We start from the raw sequence: 13,968 nt of genomic DNA, 5'->3' as shown, positions 1-13,968 counted from the left end.
TGCGTTTCGTGAACGTGCCTACAGTTTCGACAGCGTTCTGGAACTTTTTGAGTCATTAATTTGACGATGCTAAATGAGAATTTATGTGTCTGCTGCAGCGGCGTTGGCCAAACAATTTCTCATGCATAAACATTTTTCAACGCTGACTGACAGGCCAGAGACGAAAGTGTTTCAAACCGAGCTGACAACGATTCCTTCTCGAATACAGATGTCATTAACACTTGCTCAACCCCAAACATGGCCTGACCAAATATTATGAACAAAAAAATTGCCTAAAAGTTGCAAAAATTAAAGCTACTCCTTCCATATTAGAACTATAATTGCTAAACACATTACACCATGCTTGAAATGCTCGGCTCTTGTTTCCAGATATAACAAATTGATTATTATGAGCTTGTTGTGTGTGTTGCTGAAGCTACATAAAAGGACTGTTTATGGCTGGCAAACACTGAAGTTACCGACAAATAAAGATAAATATATGTGGTTATGCGAGGCACAGATACAAATACCGAAACATTTCGGATACTAACAAAATATTAAGACTACAAATATTCTTCATATATGGAGTTACAAATGATATATTACCCATACACTACTCTCAATTGAAATACTACAATCGTATAGATACTGAAGATGCTTCTAAACTAAGATAAGAACGGAAAATAGATACTGTAGATATCACAGAAAAGAATTGATATAGTTACTGCCATACAAATACAGATACAGATACAGATGCAGATACAGATGCAGATACAGATACAGATACAGATACAGATACAGATACAGATACAGATACAGATACAGATACAGATACAGATACAGATACAGATACAGATACAGATACAGATACAGATACAGATACAGATACAGATACAGATACAGATACAGATACAGATACAGATACAGATACAGATACAGATACAGATACAGATACAGATACAGATACAAAGATGCAGATACAAAGGTGCATTCAAACTATACTTCAAGTAATAAATACTTTTGTAGACCTTATGGATACAGAAGAAGTTCGTATATAAAATATTCCCATTTGAATATTGGATATGACAGACAGATGCGAAATCTGTGCATTATTGCCCAAGTCTGAAATATCTAAAATAAAAGCATGTTTATATACAATATAGACATATATATTATAAGATATCAATTCATTTATAGCTACTCCATCTATGTGTTTACTGTCCATAGTATAACCGGTTAAAGCAAGCATTGGCTGCCTTAAATGGTTGCAGTTATTAAATTTTAAGAATTGTGCATTTATGGAAATCTCGAACTCATGTTTTTAACCTCCATACCCGATATCTGCGCACATACGCGCACACATACAGATGAACTGCAGACATATACAACCAACGTCACTTGATCTTTTTCGCATTGAATTTCACACCATAATGAAGCTCATTTATTATTGCTTGGCTTTACGTTTCACTGCATGCCACGCCGCGTCAAATGGATTCCAAATGAATAACAACAACAACAACAAGATGAAAACAATTTAAAGATGGGGATAATGATGATGATGATGATGGCTGAGTAAATGAAGTAAGACGGGCAATATCATCCAACGTATATTTTAGCTTAGCTCTGCACTCTTTTGTGCCTTTGTTTCTGATTCTGATTCCGATTCGGATTTCGCGATTCTCAGTTGACAGCTCAATTGCGCAGCCGCAACTCCGACGCAATTCCCGCGCTTCAGTTCAGTTCAAGGCCAGCCGTGCCTTACTTCAGCGCGGCTTCCATTGAATCGTTGCTCTTTCGAATCCACTGCCATCTCCAGATATGAATATATGTGTATAGATATGTCTGTATGCATGGGTGTGTATGTCAGTCAGACGTGTTTATTTTATTATTATTATTTTTTTTGGACGCAACAGCAAACTAATTTCATAGAAATGTTCTTTCTCTGTAAAATAATTTCACAATACATGTGTGCAGGCAAAACGAGCAAACAGCAACGAGCAAACAACAAATGTGTTCGCTGTGATGCGCGACCACTCGTTCAGCTTTTTAAATAGGCAGTCTTTGCCTTGGCTTCTTTTGTTTACGTACAAGCATACCCTAATTGTTGAGAACAGTTGAGTATTTTACGTTAAAAGTGCTTAGAACAGGTTCTATTGTAATATCAACTCGAATATAATATATTTAATTGATTTGTTTCCTGTTAAATAAAATTAAAAAAACAAAAAATTTTAATGGATGCTCAAAAATTTGAAAATTATAGCCCTAGTTTATTGCATATCATTATTATTATTATTTTTTGTTTTTTGTTATTATTATTATCTCAATTATTATTTTATTTATTTTATTTTTATTTAAATTGTGTTGTGCAGTAAATTAAATGTTTGAGTTAAATTATTTTCATTTATTATAATAAATTAATAATAAATGAAAATAATTTAACTAATTTATTTGTTAAAGTCCGATCAATAAAATTAAATTAAATGCAATTGAAGTTAATGTAAAAAAATAAAAATAAAAATAAAAATGTTAAATTAATAATTTAAATTAAAAATGTGAAACTAATACTTATTTGTAAAATCAAAGCAAGCAACATCAAAAATTAAGAAACAAACTAAAAAATAAATAAATAAACTAAGAAATAAATAAGTAAAATAAATAAATAAATAAAAAATCGTAAAAAAAAAAAAAAAACCTACGCTACTATGCATATACAATCAATCGATCAATCAATTAGATGATCTAGTCGTTGTATTGCTGTTCAACAGTAAAGTATTTGTTTTGACTGTAAAAGATTTCTCAAATGGACTGCAGCAGACATTGGAGAAAACAAAAAAAAGAAAACGTAGAACTCACGAAAACCTAGTGAGAGTGGGTATTGTAGTATTTCAAATATCATCAGGTGTTTTCATTTAATTTGCGAGAAATGTTATCTGTCAGAAAGGGAATGACGGAAACATCTGTGCGAGGCGAGACGGCGAGTAGCTCAGTTGCCCGGCACTTCCAATGGGATTTGGCATGTTGCAAGTAATAAAAGAAAACATTGCGTAGCATTTCGAATTGACTTTAACTTTGTTTTACCTCGCTCAGTCACTGTCTCTCCTTCTCACTCTCTCTCTCTCTCATTCTCTGGCTTTTGTTGTCTCTATTTGGTTGTTGTTTATCTGTGAGTGCACAATGAAAGCCGAATATGGTTGCATTCAGCTGTGCCATTTGTTAGTTTGCTTTCTAGTTAATTAACACAGCGCACTCGGTGTCCGCTAGTAGGGGCATCAGTCATCAATTGTTTGGTGGGTGAGCTGGCTGATTGCATGCCATTGTTACCATTCATTGGCCAGGTGCAATGGTATACTTATGTATTCTGTTGGTGTCATCCGTTGCCGTTGGTGGGGTGCTGTGCTGTGCTATGCTGTGGCGCTCTGTCTGACAGCATTAGCCGGTACGAAAGCTGTGCAACCTGATTGTAGTGTCACCTAAACCATTGTGCGTTGGCATTTTTAATTACATACAAACACGGGCTGTCATGTAAAGAAGGCTGTCGGAGGAGCCGGGAGGTTGACTGTTACGGAGGTGTTCCGACCTGGTAAATGATAAATGATAGCTGCTTTGTTGTTCAGTGAGCGAGAGTGAGCGAGAGAGAGAGAGAGAGAGAGAGAGGGGGTCGATGAAATATGCAACACGTATACGTCACGTTGCCTGCTGCACTCTACTCTATCAAGTGTGGAACAGCCAGGGCACTAGCTGTTTCTGGCCAGGCTTAGGCCAAAGCCAGCACACAGCATTACAAGGCATGACTCGAATTGGGTACTGCAATCGTGGGCGGATCTGTGTGTGCATGTGATGGGTGCCACCAAAAAAGGCGGCTGTGGCGGCATCAAAATGCAAAGCAAACACAGGCCCAAGCGGAGACGTAGCTCGTAGTTCGTATCTCTCAGTGTTCTTCTTTCTGCTTGTTGCAGCTTTCAACACTAATGCAATTTGATGCGGCACAAAACCACACAACTGCATACACTCACACACACATGCACGTCGACATGAGCAACATGTTAGTCAGTGAGCCAACTGAAGGCCTTGGCTGGCTGCTGTGGCGCTTGCGTTGGAGGTTTTTACAAATCCTTAAGAGAATAGGATTTTCAACACATTTGCTTGTGCGCTCGCGTTCGTTGCATAGTTTTAGGCGTTGCATGCAACGCGCTAAGCCGGGCATTTGCCAAGGCGGTAACGACAACGGCAACAGCTACAGGAGGCAGCCGCAGCAGCAACAGCAACCGCAGCCGAAGTTGAGCGTCATCACAAATGCATGGCGCACGAAAGCATATTATTTAGCTTACTCTACGCCTGTCTCTTATCATTATTATCTGGGTGCTTCCGTTCAATAGCCGGCATCAGCGCCGACACCGGCACCGGCACCGGCACCAACTCCTGCACCCACCCACAGCACCTGCAACAGCATCAGCAGCATGCACTGAATTTATGCAAATGCTGCATTTTGCTTTTCAATTTCGTTCGTTTTACATTGCCTTTGCCCCTGCCTGCTGCCTTTCGCTTTTGCAAGCCGGCAACAAGTTTTACTGCTGCCCAGGCTGGGCTGCTCGGCAGCTTCTTGCCGTGTTTTCTCAGCGCATTAAGCTTGAGCACAGTTGTGGGGATTTGTGAGAAATATGGGTGCTATTCTTTGCATAAAGTGACGCATCCCACTCTCGTTCATTCTCTCTCTCTCACACTCACTCACTCATCATTTTTGCATCTCTTCATCCTTTTATTTACTTTCACTTCCATAGTTCACTTCACTTCCCATGCCAAAGCTGCACAATTCAGTTTACAATTCTTGGGTTACATTTGCTTCTTGTTGATTTTTTTCCTTTTTCTCTGCTGCTTTGCTGCCACAGCAACTGTTGCTGTTGCTGCTGTTGCTGTTCCTACTGCTGCTGCTGCTGCTGCTGGTTAAGTGTCACAAATATAAACGATTTTAGCTTTTAAATGCGCCTAGCTCTGGGGCTTCGATTGGAGCCGGACGGCGAAGCCCTTGAGTTCCTTTTGTTAGTGTTGTGCATAAGCTGGATATATGGTATTGACTATGCAAATCTGCGGCTTAAACCTTTTTTTTTTCGTTTCTCTTTTTGCCCTGGACAGCTTTTCCTTGTCAGTCCAAAGGGACGAGCTGCTCAGTTTTTACCTGTATTTGATTGTGCTGGGGGAAATGAAAATAGTTGATTTAAGTTAGTTAAAAGCACTTTTTTCTATTAAAAAAAATTAGTTTTGTTTACTCTTGATTGTTAAGCTAAATGGGTTTGTTATTTAGTTACTTTCTGAGAATATTTTTTATTTTATTATGATAAGAACAAACTTTAGTTGTAAATAGATTTTTCTTTACACTTTTATTGGAATTAACAATGAACTAAAGTTTTTGTTTTATTTAAATCAAATTTAAAGCCTATCAACTTTAGCCTATTAAACTATAAATAAAGCTTTAATGTAAACAAAGCTTTGTTTGCTCTTTATTTTTGTTTAGCTTTTTACTAAATGGATGTGTCCTTAGAAACTACCAGCATATAAATACATAAGATGCTCCCAAGTGTTTTTATTTTATTCTGATAAAATCAGAGGGGAATTGTAAAAATATTTTTCTTTACACCTTCGCTGGAATTTGCATTGACCTGGAATTTTCAATTTATTGTAATTACAATAACCAATTTTATCTCATAAATGTCAGTGTTTGCGTTATTTTAAAGGATTTTCTCTGCTGGCTTACATTTTTAAAGCTATTATTTACGTTATATATTATTAAATTAAGTTGAGCTCGTTGTGGTCAGTGAGTCATTTAGTTAGCCAGCCGTAGAGCGCAGCTCACGCCCCAACTTTTATCATCGGGCTGTCCAGCTGTTCATTAACCTGTGTGTATATATAATAACAGTGCCAGTGGCGCAGCTATGCCGACCCACAGTCATCATCATCCCGCCCGCACGGCTCGCTACCTTCCATTGCATTGCCAATTTACGTGTGCAAAAATGTTCGCTTCATTTGGTACGCGGCTGGCTGGTGCAGCTGTTGTTAATGCTGTTGTTGTTGTTGTTGTTGTTTGGGGCTATTGTTGTTGTTAATGTTGGCATTGCCCCGCAGCAATGCGGTGCGCATAGTTGACAGTGCGGAAAATGCAACGGCAAATGCCATGAACTTGTTGCAATGACAACAGAGCGACAGGCCGCTACTTAGCTCTGGGCTATGTGCAGCATGAGGCATGAGGCATGGGGCATGCTGCACGGTGCATGCTGAATGCAGCATGATGCATGCAAGTTAACAGCACATTAATCATGGTATGGATCGCATTTGTATTGTGTTGTACGATGGGAACATCCAGCAGTCAGCAGCCAACTGTAGCACGAGCCGAGTCCGTTAGTGCGCTTCAGTCTCATTGCCTGGCATTTATTATGCTGCTTAAATGCCAAACGTAGCGGCCACATAAAGCTCGACAAATTAACGCGTGGGTGGCCCGTCTGACCCGGTCCGGGTCATGCATCAATGTCACTCTGCATGTAGTTGGTGTTGTTGTTGTTGTTGTTGGACTTAGAGCTGAACAACAAATGAACTTGCAACAATCGCACTTTGCCATGTATTCATATGGCTGCCACATGTGTGCCATTTCTGTTTTCGGCTCGTCGGTTGGAGTTGTTGCTGCTGCTGCTGCTGTTGCTGCTGTGTCGCGTGTCACCATTAAAGAACCAGCACTTACACACGAGCAACAATGTTGGCAAGTCAAGCAACGTCAATTTCCGTTTGTTGTCGTCATTAAAATGCAAGCGGTCATGCCTGGCCGCATTTTGCCACTCACTAGCTTTGATATGATGATGACGATGATGATGAGCATAAGCAGGATGATGATAATGCTGATGATTGTTGCCACTTTTGGTTGCCTCAGCCGCAGAATTCTATTAATTAGTTGTGGCGCACAACATATGTAAGCGACACTCTTGCAGCACTTAAAACAATTTACTCAGACCATTTGAAATGTCTGCATAAACAAGTTGACAGCCGAGCTGACAGAAAGTCAGACAGACTGGCAGACAGACAAACAGACAGCAAGAGGGAGACAAAACTATGTCTAGGCACTCACCTAAGTGCGAGGCAGTTGTGTGTAATCGATACGTTCTGAGGATTTCCCATTTGTGTAGTGCTGTCAAAATAGACTCAAAGACCACCTTGGCGCTGCGGTAATGCGATTAAAAATGTTGTTTTTCAAAATCCAATCAACAATTACTCACATATTGCGTGGTGAAACTTGTGGAATAACTGAAAACTGAAACCGAAATCAAGTGCGGAAATTGAAATGTTGTAAGTGCAGCAGGCAATGCTGTTCTCCTCCTGCTGCTGCTGCTGCTGCTTCTGGTTTTCTTTAATGGCTCGTGGCAGTTGCGGCTGCTGCTAAGGCTTGTTGTTGTTGCCAAGAGCAATGCAAAGTTTTGACAACATTTGCCACTTTGTCATTCAATTTTAATTTCAAGCTTCGCAATGCGCTGCGCTGCGTTGCGATTTTTACTTTGTAGTTGGCAGTCTAAAGCGCTGCTCGTATTCTGACAAAGTCGAAAAGTTTTTTTTATCGGTGAATGGGTGTGCTAGTGCGGTAGGAAGGGGGGGGAGGGGTGTGTGTGTGTGTGGATTTGGGGTTGTGCTGCTGCTGCAGCTGCAGTTATGATTTACTTGCCAAACGCTGTCCCAAAACGAAACGCAGCGCAACGAAATGAAGCCATCAAAAACGTTGACGTCGTTACGCAAAAGCGGAAATGACAATGATGATGACGATGATGGCCATGATGATGATACTACAGCTACTGCTGCTGCTGCTGATGATGATGATGGTGATGGGAGTGATGATGCCAAATAAAATGGCGAGCAATGGTGCAGGCGAAGGATGTGCACGCAATGGGAATGTGGCTGTGATTTGTGCTGTTGTGCAGGACGCAGAGCTGTAGCTGCTGTTGCTGCTGCCGGTGCTATTAAAACGCGTGAAATTGAAAAGGCGAAAAATTGCAATGCCAACAGAATTGGCAAACTGTTGGACAAGTCGGCATTCATTGTGTCAATCACCAGGGAAAGAGAAAGTGGGCAGTGACTTTAGCTTGACCAGCAGCGAGGGGCAGCAGCAGCAACGGCAGCAGGAAGCAGTTTATGTAGGACATAGTGCTAAAAGCTGTCAACTATTTGATGGTCATGTTGACCGCTTTCCTGGCTTGGCTCGATTGCACTGTCTACCATAAAAGTCGATCCTTATATCCGCATTATAATAGGCTATGTAGGTTACTGAAACTATTTCAGTTTACTCTCTGTATTATGTGATGTTGACAAAGAATGTGAATGAATGAATCTATAGAGATACTATTGAATTGCTTTGCGATTTGCTTTAAAGCATGAACAGGATTTTGTATGAGATATTTCAATTGAAGAAAAGTATAGCAGTTTAGAGAAAATTAAACAATTTTTTTTATAGAAATTTTAGTAAGTAGACAATTTCATCTCTTTTTATATGATTAATAACTGTTTTCAAAAAATTTAATAATAATTAAAAACTTAAAAAAAAATGAAATAAACAATTAAATAATAAAATAATGAGATTTTTAATTACATAAATAATTTTTATGAGGCTTTTGACAGTTGATCATTTGATCGAGTTCGTTCTCGATCGGTGTGAAATGTTTTTTTTTTCGCTCTCGTTTTTCCCCGATCGTTTGATTGAGTTATTGAAGCGAAACAACTTTTTTCTATGTATATATGCAAACGGTATGCTGAGTAAAGACATCAATAGCGTACTTGAATTGAGTGTGTGCATGTGTATGTGAATATGAAGAATGTGTATCTCTCCCTTAACTATGTTCTACAAGAGAGTAACATACGACTCGTTAAACTTAACGCGCTCAACGGAAAAAATAATATAAAATGAAGAGTCTTGTTCTGAGCTTTATTGATTACTATCCTACCCCAGACTAAACCTTTCTTACTTGTTTAATAGAGTCGACTCTCGTTAATTTGTACCCTTCTAAAATCGAAAAATTAAAGCATCTTACGTCCCAAACTAAATCATTGTTACTTGTTTAATATTTGCTTAACATTAACAATATTATCTTTTTCCCTTTGCTTCATTCTATTCGATCCTTTGACTTTCTCATAATAACAAACACTAACTATATTCGTATTAATGCTTTTATTATCTTTATTAATGCTATGCTAACAGTAATTATATATCAACTACACAATGTATGTACTCCAGTTACTTGTATCAACTAATTAACTAACATGTCTCTCTGTTTTCATTTCAATTTTCTTGTTTCCACAGGTAGCGACCATGATGTCCTGCCCCTTACCTATGCCATTACCGATACCAATACCTTCAATACATAAAACTGAATTCACACCGGTTCACATTGGAGTCAAGGTGAGTTTCTTACTAAGCTCTATCTCTTCTGTCTTACTCACACACGCACCATTGTCCCAATAATATTTCGAGTGCGTAACATGGGCCTTTGCGCATTGCCTCATTATATAATAGTAAATTAAGCTCATAAATGCGAATATCATGCAAATCGCGACCTCCGTGGCCAAAAAGTCAACAAGTGGAGCAAAATGCTATATGTAAATGTTGCCGCTGCCACTGGCGCACAAGAGTGAGCAGCGCACCACAGCCACCACAGACAGGATGTGACAGCATGTCGAGTGGGGTTGCTTCATTGTTGACATTATTGCAGGCACACACACATACACACACACTCGCACCCACATGTATGTCTATGTATATATTAACAATATATATACATATTCACCCAGATATAGAACGGGAGCAGAGTATAATGCGCGCCACTAAATCAAATTGTTGCTTGCCAAGATGGTGACGCCTGACGCTCTCCTCGTCCGCACACATCCTCATTTGACTACAACTTTAATGCGCAGTGATCACATTTTAATGATACCGAAATGCAGTGCCCGCATATTCTCGTTGCTGTGTTTGCTATTGTTGTTGTTGTTGTCGTTGAGGAATAATGATGTCAAACCTGTGCATCAGCAGGAGCAGCAGCAGCAGTCGCGGCAAGGGCTCACAGTGTTGTGGAATGCGTCACGTTTGATAAATGCTGCAACATATTTCTTGATTTTGTTTGTCCTTTCGTTTAAATGCCACACATAAATCTATTTTTGAATGAAAGCCACTGCGTGGCAAAACGTGGCGTATGCGCAATATATATATATGTATATAGATATATATACATCTTTTTGGCTGTTTGCTCCATTTTATTGTTGTTGTTGTTGTTGTTGTTGTTGTGTGGCTGTTTTGCTTTTATCTGAAGGAAACGGCGCTTATTGTTTGCATAATGGACGCTCGTTAGCGCCGTATAACATATATATCTTCGTCTATATGTGTGTGTGTGAGTGTAAGGCATTGTGCCGATCCTTTAAAGCAACATTTTTGCAATGTCTGCCCACAATGCTTGAACCAATATAAATGCGTTTTTAATTTGTTTTATTTAAAAATTATTTTCCATCACGCCTAGAAGGCATATCAACAGCTGCTCCTGCTCCTGCTGCTGCTGCTGTTTAAATTGTTGTCGGCCTTTGTCAGTGCACGTTTAATAAATGAATTCCTAGTATTCTCCCCTTTCGGTTTGTTTGACCAGCACTGCATGGACATCGTTTCACTCTTATCCTTGGGGCACGCCAGCTGCGTTCTTGATGCCACAAAGGCTGTGTGACATGGTAAATGAATTTTTTGTTGCCAAAACAGCATGCCAACAAAGTCACAATAGAGTCGAGTCCAACCGTTCAGATCAAAGATAACTGCTGCTTGCTGTTCTGTCTGTGTGTGTGTGTGGGCTACGAGAGCCGACTCCTGTCACTGCTCACTGTCCCATGCCCAGAGGTTGGCCTGTGGTTGCATTGGTTTGTAGTTTTCATCATTAAGAAGATTTTCTTCGTAAATGGATTTGGTCAATCTATGCATTTTATTCTATTTTGCGAACTCAATCGAACATAAATGAAACATGAGATGTCAATTGTTGACTACTGACAAATGCTTTTAAAAATAAACTGCAGCACTCGATGGAGCTTGACTGAAATATATGTTTTGTATAAATTCATAGAGCAACACGGAGGACAACATAGTATTTTTTGTTATTTATGAGGGGGCAGAGGGAGTGAGTTATGCTTTGATGAGATAAAGAGGGAAAAACAGGGTATCATCATTCACACTTCGTGATATAAATTTAATGATCCAGAGTAATAAAATTTTAAATGCTATAATGTATCATAATCTAATATTTTAAAACATATTTATCCAATAATTTGCAATAATTGTCAAAAAAGCATTTCCAGTAAATTTATATACAGAAATTTGCTTGTAAGCGCATAATTATAATACAAATTATTTAGCGCCTATCATCGTATCGGTTGTCCAAAGGGATCAAAGTTTAATTGGCAGCTCATAAATCTGTTGTCAATTTTTGTTATTTTTTCCCTCACTCTTTCTCTCTGTTTAAAATTTGTTTTCTTGTATACAACGAAACAGCTTAAAGAACGACACGCGGCTAATTATCGGGCAACATTAACTGGCTGATAGGCATGCTCGGATCTGACTCGACTAATTAAGGCAAATCAGAGCACGCAAAGTAGACGCTGACTGAGCCGTGGTGATAACAGGCCGGTTAGCAGTTCATAAAAAAAAGCAAAGGCAAAAATTATTTAATAAAACGTCAGACACATCTACCAACAACAACAGCAAGAACAACAACAGCAGCAGCAGCAATAGCAGCTGCGAGGGTTGCCTTAGAGGGGTCAAAATTTAACGAGCCACCAGCCACGGCCGTTAAACCCAATTTCCCGCCCGAGGAATCAACGGAAACTTACACTTGACCGCACGGCATAAATCATCTAGCAGAGAATTAAACTGGGTGGCTTTTGTAGGTGGTGCAGAGTGGTTGGAGTAGCATCTATCTATCTCCTTGCCTCATAAAAAAATGGCTGTAAAGGTGTGTCGGCTAAATAGTATTTAAAACCAGAAATAAGACAATGAGATATGCATATTATATAGACCTTTTAGAGTCTGGGGGGCGAGTTTATGTCTTGAGGGGGAAAAAAAAAAAAAACAAAAAATTTCATTATGAAGTCTCATATTCAGCCTATGAAAATGGACGTTTTGGGTTTAATAAAATAACATCTTAGAGAACAACAAATTTGATTTATTCGCTCGCTGCTATCTATAAACCAATAGGTAATTCATTTATTTTTAATATATTCAACAAATTTTCGATTTCCTGAGAAACGAAATTCATTTGCCTGAAGTTAAACATTACGATCAATCATTAGTGCTGCAGCTGAATTGCATTGATGATTTTAGTTACAATAATATAATATAATATATAGTGAAATTGTAGCACGCTCTTTATTACAATATATATAAATAAGTTTGCCTTGAGTCAAAGTGCATATAAAGTCAATATCATAATTTTGTGTTCATGTTCATAACATTTATACAGTTATTGCTGGGAAAATTCTGGTCCACAGATAAACTGATATGTATTTATCAGGGACCGTAACGATTATAACTTTTATAGGAAAAAATTTAAAAATAATTATTATTTTTTGATAAATTAAAAAAAAATTATAAAAAAAATTATAAAAAAATATCCTTATGTGTGTTTTCCTCTCTCATTTTGGGAATACTTTTGAGCCTCAATTTTTTTTTTAAATGCGTAACACTTATTTGCGGTCCCTGGTATTTATTCTACTGTATTTAATTTAAAAAATTATATATTTATTTCGTAGGAAAATTTTCCTTTCGGACTACATTGATGTCTTCAACTTTGGTTTGAGTTTGAACTCTTTATCCATAACTCTATTATAAATCGAATATGAAAGCTTTTAAAAAATAATATGCAACCAATACACTATTACAATAAGTTATTTAAGGCTGTTGTAGAGCTATCTGGTGCAATGGTGTTTGCCTTTAATGAAATGAAATGGGTTATTGGTAAAACATGTCCAGATCTGTAATTTATATTTAATTTAGCCTGATTTCGTAAATCTTCAAGCCAACAACAACAAGCAGCCAATAAGCGCTTTTGCGCAGAGTTTAAGAACTTCCGTCTTCATTTTGTTGTTGCTGCTCCTTCTCTCCCTCTCTCTCTCTCTCTCTCTCTCTCTCTCTTTCTGTATGTCGCCCTGCTTGGACAGCAGGTGATTGTACCTATATACCCACTTTGGCATGCACCCTGTCCGCGCCTGCGACCCGTCAGCGGCGTAGCCATGACTGGAGACTGTCCAGGGCATAAACCTTAATGCCAACTGTGCAGCACTTTGACCGGCCAATGCTTCCGGGTTACGAAGTGAAGCGCAGCGAAGTGCCGTTGGCAGACGACTCAGCTGCTCCTTTGCTGGATCCTTTTGTCTTCTTGTCTTCATTCGCGTACATTTATTTTTCTTATGCTTGTTATTAATAATTTAAGTTGCGCTCTACTTTGGCATGAAGACGATGAGGTAAGAATGACGATGAGGATGCTGCCGATGAGGACTGCTTCGTGCAGCATTGTTTGTTTCTTGCCGGTGTTTGTCTCTCTGTCTGTCTGTGTGTCTGCCTGTCTGTCCGGCTGTTTGTCTGGCGCTTTGCTGCGCAGTTTATTCTCACAAAGGATTGCGTTTCAGTTACATTTCGGGGTGTTGTATTAAGCGCTCATTTCCAGCTACCTTTAGATGTTGTTTTTGTTGGCTACCTGGGCTGGGCTGGTACTTTGTTTTATTTTTTATTTCCACTCAAATTGTTTTATTTGCAGCAGAGCAGAGCAGAGCACACAGCAGCGCGCACCGAGCCCCAGACGACTGGCTTTATTACAGCGATTTTTCTTGAACGCATTTTTCGCATGTTGTCGTTTTTCTTAGCTGTCTCTTACCTTTCGTAATTTTTATGATTTTATTCTTTGCCTTCACCTCCGGCTCACCTCACGCATGCCAGCGCCAGCCAAC

At 38.9% G+C, this 13,968-nt stretch overlaps 1 protein-coding gene across 20 annotated transcripts in view; it reads left to right on the top strand.

Annotated features, from left to right (window-relative positions):
• Positions 1-13,968, top strand: part of heph (polypyrimidine tract-binding protein 1 heph) — a 186,691-nt gene that overhangs the window by 39,214 nt on the left and 133,509 nt on the right. For 19 of the 20 annotated variants that reach the window (XM_089462135.1, XM_089462131.1, XM_089462134.1 and 16 more), the window contains one exon: positions 9,302-9,400. The exons of the other annotated variant lie outside the window; for it this stretch is intronic. In XM_089462135.1, the coding sequence (XP_089318261.1) occupies positions 9,311-9,400 (90 nt within the window). In that variant the 5' untranslated portion in view covers positions 9,302-9,310. The remainder of the gene's footprint in view (positions 1-9,301; positions 9,401-13,968) is intronic. 20 annotated transcript variants of the gene reach the window in all.

The sequence above is a fragment of the Drosophila arizonae genome, chromosome 2 (assembly GCF_054131065.1).
Source record: "Drosophila arizonae isolate 15081-1271.41 chromosome 2, UAZ_ARI_1.0, whole genome shotgun sequence".
Classification (NCBI taxonomy): Eukaryota; Metazoa; Arthropoda; class Insecta; order Diptera; family Drosophilidae; genus Drosophila; species Drosophila arizonae.
This window is presented reverse-complemented; position numbering and strand designations above follow the sequence as displayed.